The sequence below is a fragment of the Rhinolophus sinicus genome, chromosome 16, assembly GCF_057876585.1.
Source record: "Rhinolophus sinicus isolate RSI-liver-muscle chromosome 16, RSI-T2T, whole genome shotgun sequence".
Lineage (NCBI taxonomy): Eukaryota > Metazoa > Chordata > Mammalia > Chiroptera > Rhinolophidae > Rhinolophus > Rhinolophus sinicus.
The window spans coordinates 7,329,928-7,342,862 of NC_142516.1; the positions used below are offsets into that span (position 1 = coordinate 7,329,928).

The 12,935-nt window shown below is 47.8% G+C and overlaps 1 protein-coding gene across 5 annotated transcripts in view; it reads right to left on the reverse strand.

The window, feature by feature from the left end:
• LRSAM1 (leucine rich repeat and sterile alpha motif containing 1) overlaps positions 1-12,935 on the reverse strand; it is a 36,617-nt gene that overhangs the window by 14,825 nt on the left and 8,857 nt on the right. For 3 of the 5 annotated variants that reach the window (XM_019728618.3, XM_019728619.3, XM_019728617.3), the window contains 7 exons: positions 9,350-9,440; positions 5,936-6,066; positions 4,863-4,892; positions 4,351-4,473; positions 3,881-4,020; positions 2,710-2,754; positions 833-903 (listed from right to left, as the gene is read on the reverse strand). In XM_019728618.3, the coding sequence (XP_019584177.2) occupies positions 833-903; positions 2,710-2,754; positions 3,881-4,020; positions 4,351-4,473; positions 4,863-4,892; positions 5,936-6,066; positions 9,350-9,440 (631 nt within the window). Of the gene's footprint in view, positions 1-832; positions 904-2,709; positions 2,755-3,880; positions 4,021-4,350; positions 4,474-4,862; positions 4,893-5,935; positions 6,067-9,349; positions 9,484-12,935 lie in introns of those variants that run through there. The other 2 variants (XM_074331036.2, XM_074331037.2) reach the window with 2 other exon arrangements.

Consider the following 12,935-nt stretch of genomic DNA (forward strand, 5'->3'; position numbering starts at 1 on the left):
TTGACTAATTGTACGACACTGAAGAGCACACACAGCATCTTCTATGATCTTGTCACCAGAGATATTATTACATTTTGATATATATTCTTCCAGTCAAATGTTAATGCATGTTTATGGATTTTAAAAAATTAAAGTAAAAAAACTGAAAGAGAATTGAACAGATATGTGTGCACCCATGTTCACAGCAGCAATAGTCAAAGAACCAAGAGGTGGAAACAACCCAAGTGCCCACTGATGGATGAATGGATAAACAAAATGAGGTCTATACATACAAGGGAATATTATGCAGCCTTCAAAAGTAAGGAAATTCAGAGATAAGCTACAGTATGAACGAACCTTGAGGACATTATGCTAAGTGAAAGAAGCCAGTCACAAAAAGATAAATATCATATGATTCCATTTTTATGGGGTCCCTAGAGTAGCCAAATTCAGAGACAGAAAGTAGAATGGTGGTTGCCAGCGGCTGGGGGAGGGGGAATTGATGAGTTGTTGTTTAGTGGGTATAGATCTTCAGTTTTACAAGATGAAAAGAGTTCTGGAACTGGAGGGTGGTGATGGTTGGACAACAATGTAAATGTACTTAATGCCACAGAACTATACAATTAAATGTGGTTAAAATGGTACATTTTGTGTTACCTATATTTTACACACACAAAAAGATGTTATCCTACTAAACACATCACTTCTAACTTTTCATAAATACGTCCCCTCCCAAGGGGTCACCCTCAGCACTGTCTGTAGGTGACTGACAGACAGGGCTGTTGACCCCCGCCTCTCCAGTCAGCCAAGCTCCCTTCCCACCATCCCCGCCTTTCCCCACCCTGAGACTCACAGGCAATCTCTCGTCTCCGCAGGTTCTCTGTCTCCTCCTGGGTTATGGACATCAACTGTTCCATTCTTATTCTAGAAAAACAATCCATCCATTTATTGAGCAAATGTAACATTTCCTGGAGGGAATCCCATCAGATCAATACCACTTCCTTCAGGAAGTCCTCCTGGATGTGCCAGCCTAGACGTGCTCCTGCTTCATCATGCACCTCTACTGGGGCCTATTTACCTTCAATCTTGAAGCTACAATTTCTTGCATAAAAAGACGAACATTCCCTTAGAAAAATGGGCCAGGGAAACAAACAGCCATTTCCCTGATGCTTCAATACAAGTGACCAATAAACATAGAGAAAGATGCTTCATATCACTGATAAGTCAAGAAAATAAAATCTTTTTTCCATCTATCAGATTGGTTGAAATTAAGAAAACTGACAACCATTGGTGATGGCAATGAAGATGGTGAAATGGGCACTTTCATCTACTGGTACAAGAGTGAAAACAGGCAAAATGTTTTTGGAAGGTAATTTGACAATACCTATCAAATGTCCTTTGACTACGTCCTTCAAAAATATTCACATAAATGCATACGGGTATACTTAGATGATAGTCACTGTAATAGTATTTGTAATTGTGAAAAACTGGAAACTTAAATGTCCATGAACAGAGGGCTAATTAAACAAATTATGACATAATCATATGATGGAATACTCTATAGCTCTTACAAATAATAAGGTTTGTGGTGTGGGAATACATCCATGATATAACAAATGAAAATAAAAAAGGTAATTGCGTGTATATATGTGCATGTTGCGTGTATGTGCGTGTTTTTGGTTTTTGTTGTGTGTTTTTTCACACTAAACTGATACTAGTGGCGTGGAGACATGATTTTTTACTGGATCTTCAGGATCTGACTTCGTTAGAAGAAGCATATACCATCTGAGCACTTCTGCCTCCTGCCCAGGACCACAGCTGCTCAGGGAAGGCCGTACGTGATGCGCTGCTGGACTCCAGGCCCAGCCCAGGCTCCGCAGAGAGGGCACTTGGTCCTTGTGTGCTGACCTGGCCCCTGGCACCATGCAGCTTGGCCCTGACCGCCCAGGCTCCCAAAGCACCAGAGCTGAACTGGGTGGGATGCCGGGGCTTCCCTGCAAGCTGGTGGGAGCGCACTGCAAGAGGCCCGCCAGGCACCCAGGCAGCAGCAAACTCTGTTCTGCTGTTTTGGGACCCCCAGAGAACCAGGAGGGGTCCCAGTAACACCTCAGGAAGTGAGGGGGGCGCAGGTTGTCCGTCCCAACTATCATCTTTGCTAATTACTGAACTGGTGCATGTCAAGGCCGTCAACTTAGAAAAATACAGAAAACGCAAAGGGAAAAATCAAATATCACGACAAATTCCCACCTTTCAAAAATATTCAGTGTGAACCATTGGGGTTGGGTCCTTTCGCTTTCTGAGCACAGAAACAAACAGAGTATCTTCAAGAAATGATACACTGTACACCCTACTTTTCCACTTAGAAATATAGTGTGTTTCTTTTACTAAGGAGTAGTCTTCTACAAGACACTGAATGGCTACAGATTATTCTTTTGTACAGAATTTATGCCACCAAATTCTTTTTCCCCCCAGAAATGTAGATTTTTATTCTATTTTTTATACTAGAAATGTAGTTGGACATTATATCCGTATGTATTCTTATTCACACCTGAATTTTCCTCAGGAATGTACATGTGTTTTAACAAACATGCAGAGAGTGATTTTTCTAATTCAATATTCCCACTCCTGACAGCTTTAGGAAAGCTTTCTGCCATAATCCTTGAGAATCACAAGACATTGTCTCCCCAGAGGAAAGGAGGTGCAGAGAAGGTGCTAGAGCAGAACACTTACCTTTCATTTTCCAGCGACTTCAAAATCTCGGAACTTTTCTTTTGCCTGTGGAGAAATCCATGAACGGTTCCTGCAGTCGCCCCCAGCAGGCCTGTTTCCGACAGCACTGCCTCCCCTCATGGTACCGGCTGTGCAGAGGGGGCCTAGTGACTGGGCTGGGGGCCCCTGGGCCCCACCACTGAGGGGCTCTGTGTCCTCAGGCCCACTACTCAACCACTCCAAGCCCCAGTTCCTTGTCTGTGACTGGGAAAAATAATAATGACAAAAACATGGAGTATTTGTAAAGAGTGAGTGAGGAAATATACATGGAGTACGTGGCACATAGGAAGCACCCAACAAATGGTGGCTTTGCTGGATGCCCTTGGCGGTGCGGGCACGCTGAGCTGCACACGGCGCTTGCCGGCTCAGGCACCGTGTAACTGCTGGATGGCGGAGGAGCAAGCAAAAAGGAAAAGATGAAGTACCACATAGGGAACAGAATCAACAATGTTGCAACAGCTATGTATGTGCCAGGTGGGTACCAGACTAATCCGAGGGAGCGCTGCATAAATTATATAAATGTCTAACTGCTATGCTGTACGCCTGACACTAATATAAAATAATAATGAATGTCAACTGTAATGGAAAAAATAATCATAAAAAAAGAAAAGCAAATGGAAGCCTGGAAGGAACAGGGGATGTGGTAAAAGCAGTTCTGGAATCTTTCCACAAGAGACCCCGACTAGACTTTCTCAGGCTTCTTGACATGTCTATCTGGCCCCCTTTCTCCCAAGCCCCATCAAGACCTGCTCCCAGCAGCTCCTACCTTGGACAGGATTTGTTAAGACAAATCTCCCTACACGATGAAAGGCTGACCTCAGCACAAGGGGTTACGGAACCCAAAATATCAAAGCAGATGTGATCTCAACTGTCTTGTTAAACACACTCATTTTACAGATGGGAAACCTGGGAGGCCCAGGTCCAATCAGTGGCAGCCCCACGACAAGAAACAGAGCTGATCGTGCCCAGATCAGTCTTTTCTCTTTAAACTGGTGCAAGATTGGATCCTAACGATGGAAACCTTGGGCAGGAGTAGGGCCTTCGGGGCAAGCAGACCCCCATCCTGAGCTCCTCCAGGGTAACACGTGGCAGAAGGTCTCTGGGTCTGGGGGCCAGGAGGATGGGGCCTGACCTCTGATTGTCCTGCAGGAGTTTCTGGATCCGGTTGGAGATGTTCTGCTCTGTCTGCTTCAGCTGCTCCTGCAGCCGCTGACGTTCTGCGTTGAGGTAGCGCTGGTGCTCGCTCAGGCCCTGCTCCAGCCGGGACTGCTCCTGTGGCAGGACAGGCAGAGGTCCTGAGCACAGGGACCCCCTCAGACACTATAGGGCAGTGAGGAGGCCTGCACTGGGGTGAGGAGAGCAGGTTTCCTGTCCCTGGCCTGCCAGCCCTTCCTGTGTGACCTTGGACCAGGTCCTCCCTTGCTAGGCCTCAGGGTGTCTGTGGCACACAGGAGGCTGGACCAGGCAACCTGCAAGGGACCCCCAGACCCCGGACGCTGGAAGTGAGCGAGCTTCCTCCCATTGCCTTCCCGCATCAGAGGGACCTCGGCTGGAGTCAGGAGGCCCTGGCAGGGGTGCTGATCCGCCAGGCCGCTCACGAACCTCCTTGACTGTCTGCAGGATCTCGTCCTTCTGACTGTTGCTCTGCTGAAGGAGCTGGGCGTGCTCTCGCTGCCCGAGGTCCAGGCGCCGTTCAAACTCGAGCTTCTCCAGCATCTTCTGTTGCTGCAAGAATGTAAATGCTGGTGACTGTTGGCACAGCCTCTGCGAGCGTGTGAGCAGGGTGAACCCACCCCAAAACTCTGAACAGGGCAGGGGGCAGGTCAACTCCCCAGGGCCCCACTGTAACAGAACTGGCTGTCTGCTGGCAGAGGCTCGTGGTTCAGAGCCTGGGGTTGGGCTCAACCTTTCTGAGCCTCACTCTTCTCACCTGTCAGTGGAGCTACTCTACCACCCACTGAGGCTGTGAGAGGACGCGCTGAGGCGATGGGTGTAAGAGGAAAGCGTTACCCTCTAATTTAGAGGCAGGAAGAACTTGTTTCCTCAAGTCTTTTATAACAGTTGAGATCTTTAATGAAAATAAAAGTGACAGAAGACAAAAGGCATTTTCTTACCTTCCTCTTCTCATAGTCTGAGAATCTATTCTGGGGGGAAAAAACAGTGGTCAGAGAAGGTGGGCAGCTAGGCACCGTTCAGACTCCGAGACCCAGCCCAGAGCATGGCATCAGCATGGTGGGGGTGGGGGGTGGGGACGAGGGGCTGGGTAGTGTAAGAAAGGGACCCAGACGGTCCTAGTGGACACCAGAGTTGAGAACCAAGTGGCTTGGGCCATCGTAGGAAGGTCTTCAAGGCAGTTCTGGGCTGCAGCACTGAGAAGACATGCTGCTCCAAACAGGAGCCCAAGAAATGGGATATCTGATGCCCTTGTACATTTGCACAACACACCTGTGGTACCCAGCTCTAGCCCACCAAAACACTCCCAAATGCACAAGGGTGTCTGCAGAAATCCCTGCAGAATTGTTCAAAACAGTGAAAGCACTGGAAACAACGCCAATGTCCATCAACAGGTGATTACTCAAGAAGCCCAGGTGCATCCACACAACGGATTGTTACACAACGGTCAATGGGCGAGTGGGGGTAGCCTACAGGGAAAACTGCCTGCCAGCTTCCACTCTATGTGAGGCATGAGTCCACTCTTGTAAAAACAACATCAAGGAAACTTATCATTGAGACAAAAGTCAGAAAGGAGTTTGTTAATCAGTTCATGATGGTTATCTCCAGGGGGTGGATTGTGGCAGGGGGGCATCCACTTACGGGGTCTATTTCTGTATTGTTTACATTTATAACAAAGAGCACGAATTACTTCTGTAGTCAAACATCAACTCTCTCTCTCTCTCTCTCTGCGGCCCAGCCCTTCAACTTAGTTCTCTGCCTCTGAGACCAGGACCAGTCTCTGTCTGAGCTGTAGAAGCCTCCTATGAGGAAATAAGATTTTTCCTACCCTGATGTAGGAATAAGATTTTAAAAATTAAATCTTTAATTATACAGAAAATATCTGAATATATTCTCGTTGTGAAAAATTAAAACATGGCATAGAAAACTAAAGTAACCACTGATCCCTCACAGGCCTGACCTTCCCCATTCCCCCATCCCCCACCCCACATGCCAGCAGGCAGGTGCACCTTACCTGCCACTCCACCTCCTCCCTGGAGAATCTGTCCGTGGGCCCATCAGGGCTGTCCTGGGAATTCTTGGCTCCCTCCTGCTCCAGGACTGGCAGCAGATACTGAGAAGGGGGATAGTATTCCAGCCCTGACTCTGCAAGAGACGACACAAGCTGACCAAGAGGGAGGAGACAGGCCAGGTACCAGCAGCCACCAGTTCCTGCCACCCTTGCCTTCCTCCTTCCTCCCCAGCATTCTGTCCCACCCCTGCCCTAGACGGGCCCTTGGGGTGTTCACCGGTCCTAAAGCATGAGCCTGGACTATGGTCAGTGCTTAATAAGCATCAGCTGAGTGAGTAACTAGGCCTACCACCTGACTCTTCGTCATCCAAGCGAGGATGAGGTGATAGAAAAAGCCAAGACCCAGTCTTACCCATGATTTCCTGTGAGACCTTGGGCAAGATACTTGCCTTCTCTGGCCCTAAAGAGTTTCCTCCTGTATAATTTCAAAGGGTTCATGCCCTTTACCCATTTTCCATTGGGTTGTTTGCCTTATTCCTGCTGATGTGTGGGTGCTCTTTACATATTGTAGCTAATAGCCTATAATACATGTGCAACTATCTTTTTCCGGGTGCTAATTCATCTTTTTAACATTGATGATGGTATCCTCTTGAGGTAAAGGAGTTTTAGATTTTAATGTAGTCAAAGTTATCTCCCCCTACCCCCTGGGGATAAATAGGCAATTCACAAGAAATACTAAAACTGGGCAGTAGGCATATGAAAAAATATTTAAAAGAACAGACTCTCTTGCTCATCCATCAGATTAGAAGACTTGCAAAAATCCCAAGTGTTTGCCAGGCTGTGGCGGGGAGGGTGCCCTTAGATGCCCCTCACAGGAATGTGAGCTGGCATGGCCTCTTCAGAGGACAACACAGAGTGCGTGTCCCCTTCCACCTACCAACCCTCCTGTTGCCCCAGAGGAATACTCGCACTGTACCAGACAGGCGTGGGTTACACTGTTCATAACAGTGGAAAACTGGAAATGACTTGTGTTCATAAGGGGACGGCTACGTAAGCAACGGGAGCTGCCACCTGAAATACTATATAGCAGTTAAAAATGAGGCGGGTCCATAGGTTGACATAGGAAAAGGCTGAAGACCTATTCTTGAGTGAAAAAAGCAGGGCGTAGAATCCTGTAGCATCAAATCTTTTGTGAGTTTTTTCTTTTATGCTTTTAAAAGAGCAAAACTCAAAATTTCACATACATATGTATAAATGCTACACAGTTTAAATAAATTGAAGGATTCTTTCTTAAGCTATGTAGTAGGTATACACATGTTCACTGCTGTATTATTTATGTCTCGTGTATCCCTGGAGAGTGGATGATTTTATAATCTTTTTAAAGAAAGGAAAGGGTTTGGTCTAGCTCAACCATTGGCCAGAGTACATATTAGAATCACCCGTTGCTCAGAGACTAATTCAGTAGATGCGTGGCCTGGTGAACTGTTGTGTGTGGTGTGTGTGTAACATTTTTTCCCTTTTAACTGCAGTATAACACACATACAGAAAAAAGCACAGTCTTCACGTACAGCTTGATGAATGTTTATAAGTGAACACGGCCTGATAAGCAGCAATCAGTGTTGGTCAGAGCGATCCAAGGGCACGCCAGCGTCTGGCTTCTCTCAGCCCACACGGCGTCTGGGAGGTCCCCCAAGGTTGTGGCTACAGCACTAGATTATTCTTGATTGCTGCGTCATATTTTCACGTGAGGGTAAGACAGTTTGTCCACTCGATTGCTGATGGACATGGGGCTGTCACAGAAGGTGCTGCTATGGATTTTTCTGTCGTGGGCCTTTGCCCTGTGTCCACTTGGCGTTTCTCTTGGGCATCTACTTAGGCACGGAATTGACGGGTCACAGGGTATTGGAATGTTCGGCTTGAGTGGATCCTGACAATCATTTTCTGAAGAGTTTTTGGTTTCCACTCCCACCTGCAGAGTCTGGAAACTCCTGTTGCTCCACATCTCTGCTAATTCTTGGTGTGGACAGACTAATTTTGGCCATTTTTGTGGGTGTGCTAAGGTTTACGTGTCTCTTCGCAGTTTTAATTTGCATTTTCCTGTTGACTGAAGTGATGTTGAGTAGACACTATCGGCCATTTGGATGTTCTCTTTTGTAAAATTCCTAGTCACGTCTTTTGATAACGCCTAGTCCTTACTGATCTCTAGGATTTCTTTTCATCTTCTAGAAACAAGTCCTGTTGGATATGTATGTATTGTAAATGTCATCTCCAACTTTATGGCTTGCCTTTCCTTTCCCTAGCGGGTGTCTTTGGAAAGAGAATTTTTTATTTTAATGAAATCCAATTTATCAATCTTTTATGCTTAGTGCTGCCTGTCTCCTATTTAAGGAAGAGGTTAAGGTTCTTTTCTTTCCACGTGGATAACCAGTTGATGCAGAATCATTTATAGAAGAGACCCTTGCTTTCCTTCCTCATTGCTTTGCCATGGCACCTTCTTCATAAACCAGATGACTGTATGAGTGAGTCTTGGCTGTGATCTAAAAGTTCCACAGGTGACAGGAGCCCCTAACTGAGAACACCCAGCTGAACAGGAGTAACTGGGTACAGGCATACCTCGTTTTATTGCACCCCGCTTCATTGTGCTTCACAGATGTTGCTTTTTAAAAAAATAAATAAATTGAAAGCAAGACCTTCCACCAGCAAAAAGATTACCACTCGCTTTATTGCAGTGGTCTTGAAAGGAACGTGCAATATCTCCGAGGTATGCCTGTATATGCTTTCCTTTCCTGGCACCCAGACGAGTGGTGGCCCTGGGGTTTAGCAGCCTCTGCTGCATTGCCACTCCTGTAAGTCCAGTCCACCACGGTTTCTATCCTGGACGACCCCAGGGACCTCCTAACTGCCCCCTCCTCCTCCACTCTGCTTCCTCCAGTCCCTTCTCCTCCCTGCAGCTGGAATGACCTTTGCAACAAGCAGATGTGATCAAATTCCTCTCCTGTATGATGGGGCCTGGGCACCTACCCCTCACCCCCGTCTCGCTTCCCCTTCCGGTGTCCCCAGGCACTGGGCCTTCTCTCCACCCTTCTTCCTCTCCCCCGCCCCCCAGGCCCTTCCATGCGCACCTCCTTCTGCCAGCAACACGCTTCTGTCCTGTCTAAGTCCTGGTCATCCCTCAGGTTTCAGCTGAGCCACTTCTCAGACACAGCTTTCCCGAGGCCCCTACATCTGATTCCCCGCTGTACTCTCAGAACCATCATTGGTCGTTAGATTTCCTCGTGTCATCCTCCGTTTGGCCTGTCTCTCCTGCCAGACTGTGGGCTCCTCGGCCTCTGCCGTTCCCCCAGCCTGGGGTGGCCCAGGGAGCCGCCGCGCCCACGTGTGCTCACTGAGCAGAGGAGGCAGGCTGCCTGGCTTTACCTTTGCAGAGGAACTGCTGAATGGCCTTGGTGCCGGCACAGCACACCTCCTGCGGGGGGTAGACCATGGACGAGGCGTCGAGGCTCAGAGTCTGCAGACACAAGGGGAGCCCTCTTTACACGGTATTCACGGCACTGCTCAACACAATCAAAAACCACCTGCGTTAGTCGTTAATTTGTGGGTACTGTCTCCTGCCTGGCGGGGAAGCTTACCTGTCTTGTTCCAGCTGCGTTCCCAGCTCCTAAAACACTGACCAGCATGCAGCAAGCACTGAATTAATGTTCTTGGATAAATACATGAGTGAATGAAAAAGGGAAGTTATGGGACAGCACAAAGAATAAGAGTCCATCTTTGCAAAAAATATCATACTCACATACTCTCACATTAGTATGTTTATAGAAAAAAATTTGGAGCAATACATATCTGACTCAAAGTGTTTTCCTCTACGGGTAGGTTCTGGAGTACTTCGTACATGAAATGTTTTATTCATATTAGAATCTTTAAACTACATGCAGTATGATTTTCAAGTAAGAAAAAGCAAATATTTATACAAGCGTACACATGCACGCGTACAGATTTATGAAGCCCAGGAGAGAAGGACCTAGGTCCACACAAACGCCCACAAAGCTGCCCATGGCCATGGTGTGAGTTGTTGTTTAACCAAGCCCTCCTGCCAGCCTCTCACTTCCCATAGCCCTTTTGATGCCACCAAGTGCCGGCACGTAGGCCCCTTTCAGGAACTGATAATCTCTGTGCCCGGAACAGACAGAGAAGCCTCAGGGGCCAGGGGAGTCCTGGCAGGGACCAGGCCCGGGAAGAGCAGCTGACGCCCCTTCCTCGCCTTGGCCAGCAGAGCCCCTGTCCCCGAGGGTGCTGAGTGACCGTCAATTGCAGGGGTGAGGCGGGAGCCTGCTCTGGAGCCGAGGAACTGACTGCCTGGGGTTGGGAGGCCCAAGGGCAGAAAACCTCATCCTGGGGAACTGAATCTAAAGGAAATTAATCTGATGTGGGTAATATGAGTCACTGAGTAAAAAGTGTGGCAGTGTAAGCGCATGGACTGTGGCTGCAGCGCTCAGTACGGTGGCCACGAGCCATGTGTGGCCATAATTAAGTTTCCATTTTAATTGACTAAAATTAGAGAAAATGTCAAGCTCAGTTCCTCAGTTGCACTAGCCGTGTTTCAGGGGCTCAGCAGCCCCAGGCGGCCAGCGGCTACTGTATCGGACGGTGCAGATTACAGGACATTTCCATCATCAGCAGGGGACACAGCTCCCGGACAGCACTGAACTAAGTCACACAGACTCCAGCTTGTCACATGCCAGCTGTGTGGCCCTTCAACAGGCCATCACACTTCTCTGAGCTGCAGCTGCCTCAGACTTAAACGGGCACAGTGTCACCAGCCTGGCTGTTTAATGGGCAACAGGAGCGTTAACATGTGGGAAAGAACTTGGCCTCAACTAAAAATGGCTGCTGTTACTGTCTTGTCCTGAAAACAGGTTTGTCCAAGGTGCCACCAAGAAGCTCAAAAGATTTTCATTTGAAGAATCATTATGAAACGAATCACTCACAGAGCTCTTACCAGCTGTCTCAGAATGGCTTTAGAATTAGAAAGACGGGCGTGAGCTGCACTCACTGTTCAGTATGGCAGCCACTGAGTACAAGTAGCTCTTTAATACAAATTAATTAAAATTCAATAAGTTCAATAAAATTACACATGTACTTCCTTGGTCAAACTAGTCACATTTCAAGGGCTCAACAACCACACGTGGGTAGTGGCTACCGAGGGACAGCAGTCATTGACCATTTCCATCATCGCAGAAAGTTCTATCGAACAGCACAGAGAATACCCACGTGGTGGCCTGTCTCTCCAGCCTGACCAGTCGGTCCTTTCTCAGGCTGGCCGCGATGGCAGCAGGGACCAGCCACTGGAGCCAGCCACCTCCCTCCCTTTGCTGTCTCCACGCTCACCCACCCACTGCTGACACCGACACCAGTGGTCAGCAATCTGGCTTGAGAGCTAATGCCTGGCCACCGTCAGAGGGTTTCGGGCTGTTTGGTCAGAATGGATAAGGCCCTGGTCCGGAGGCCGAGTTGCACAGAGGTGAGAGCCCGGGCCCTGGATTCAGATGGCCTGGTTTCAATCCCATCTTTGCTATTACTAGTTGTGTGGCCCTTGGACAAGCTCCTGAAACTGTCTGCGTCTCAGTTTCTTCATCTGCAAAGGGGCACAACAGGATTTTTGTGAGGATTCAAGGAGCCGACGCAGGTCAGGTGCCTCGCCTGAGCAGGCCCCCTGATAAATGTGAGCCGGCTTGTCTCATGACTGTAAGAACCCGCCTTCCCTGAGTGGGTTGCATCGTGCAGTGTCTGCTGGGGGCCGAATTGTGTCCCCCCACAAAATATGCACGTTGAAGTCCTAACCCCCAGTACCTCAGAATGTGACTGTATTTGGACATAGGGTCTTTTTTTGGTTATGATAAGGTCTTTTATTTTATTTTTCAATTACAGTTGACATTCAATGTTATTTTATATTAGTGTCAGGTGTACAGCATTAGTGGTTAGACATTTATATAATTTATGCATTAATCACCCTGATTAGTCTAGTACCCGCACTGTACATAGTTATTACAATATGATTGAAGTTGTTACAATATTATATTCCCTAAGCTGTACTTTACTTCGCTGTGACTATTTGTAACTACTAATTTGCACTTATTCCCTTCACCTTTTTCACCTAACCCCAACCCCCCTCCCATCTAGCAACCATCAGTTTGTTTTCTGCACCTATGAGTCTGTTTCTGTTCTGTTTGTTTGTTTATTTTGTTCTTTAGATTCCACAAATAAGTGAGATCATATGGTGCTTGTCTTTCTTTGTCTGACTTATTTCACTCAGCATAATACCCTCTAGGTCCATCCATGTTGTCACATGGACATAAGGTCTTCAAAGAGGCAATCATTTAAAAATGAAGTCACTAGGCTGGGCCCTAATCTAATATGGGTGTCCTTATCAGCAGAGGAAATCTGGACACAGACATTTTCAGAGGGAAGATGTGAGGACACAGGGAGAATACGGCCATCTACAAGCCAAGGAGAGAGGCTCCGAAGACACCAACTCTGCTGACACCCTGACCTTGGACTTCCAGCCTCCAGAGTCTGAGAAAATAAATTTGTGTTGTTTGAGCCACACAGCCTGAGGCACTTTGTTATGGCCGCCCTGGCAAACGACCAGTGTCCCTGGAAATGCTCAGTCTCCCCTCCCCGGCACCCCCTTATCTGAGGAAACTGTTTCTGCAGCTCCAGCTGAGGCTGCTCCCTCCCTCACAGCGCCCTGGCCTTGTGATCTGGACCCTTCACTTCAGGCCCCGCGACTTGCAGCTACACAGGCTCCCCGCTCTTCCGCTAATGCATCCTGTGCTTTCCCACCTCCTGCGTTTCCTCACACGGTCCCCACACCTGGAATATCTTAGCCTCGGCTACGTCTCCGAAGCTTATTCTTCTTTCAAGGTCTGGCTCAAATACCACCTCTTTCAGAAAGTGTTAACCCCACCAGGATTTGGCCTTATCTCTTCACTCTGGAAATATGTTT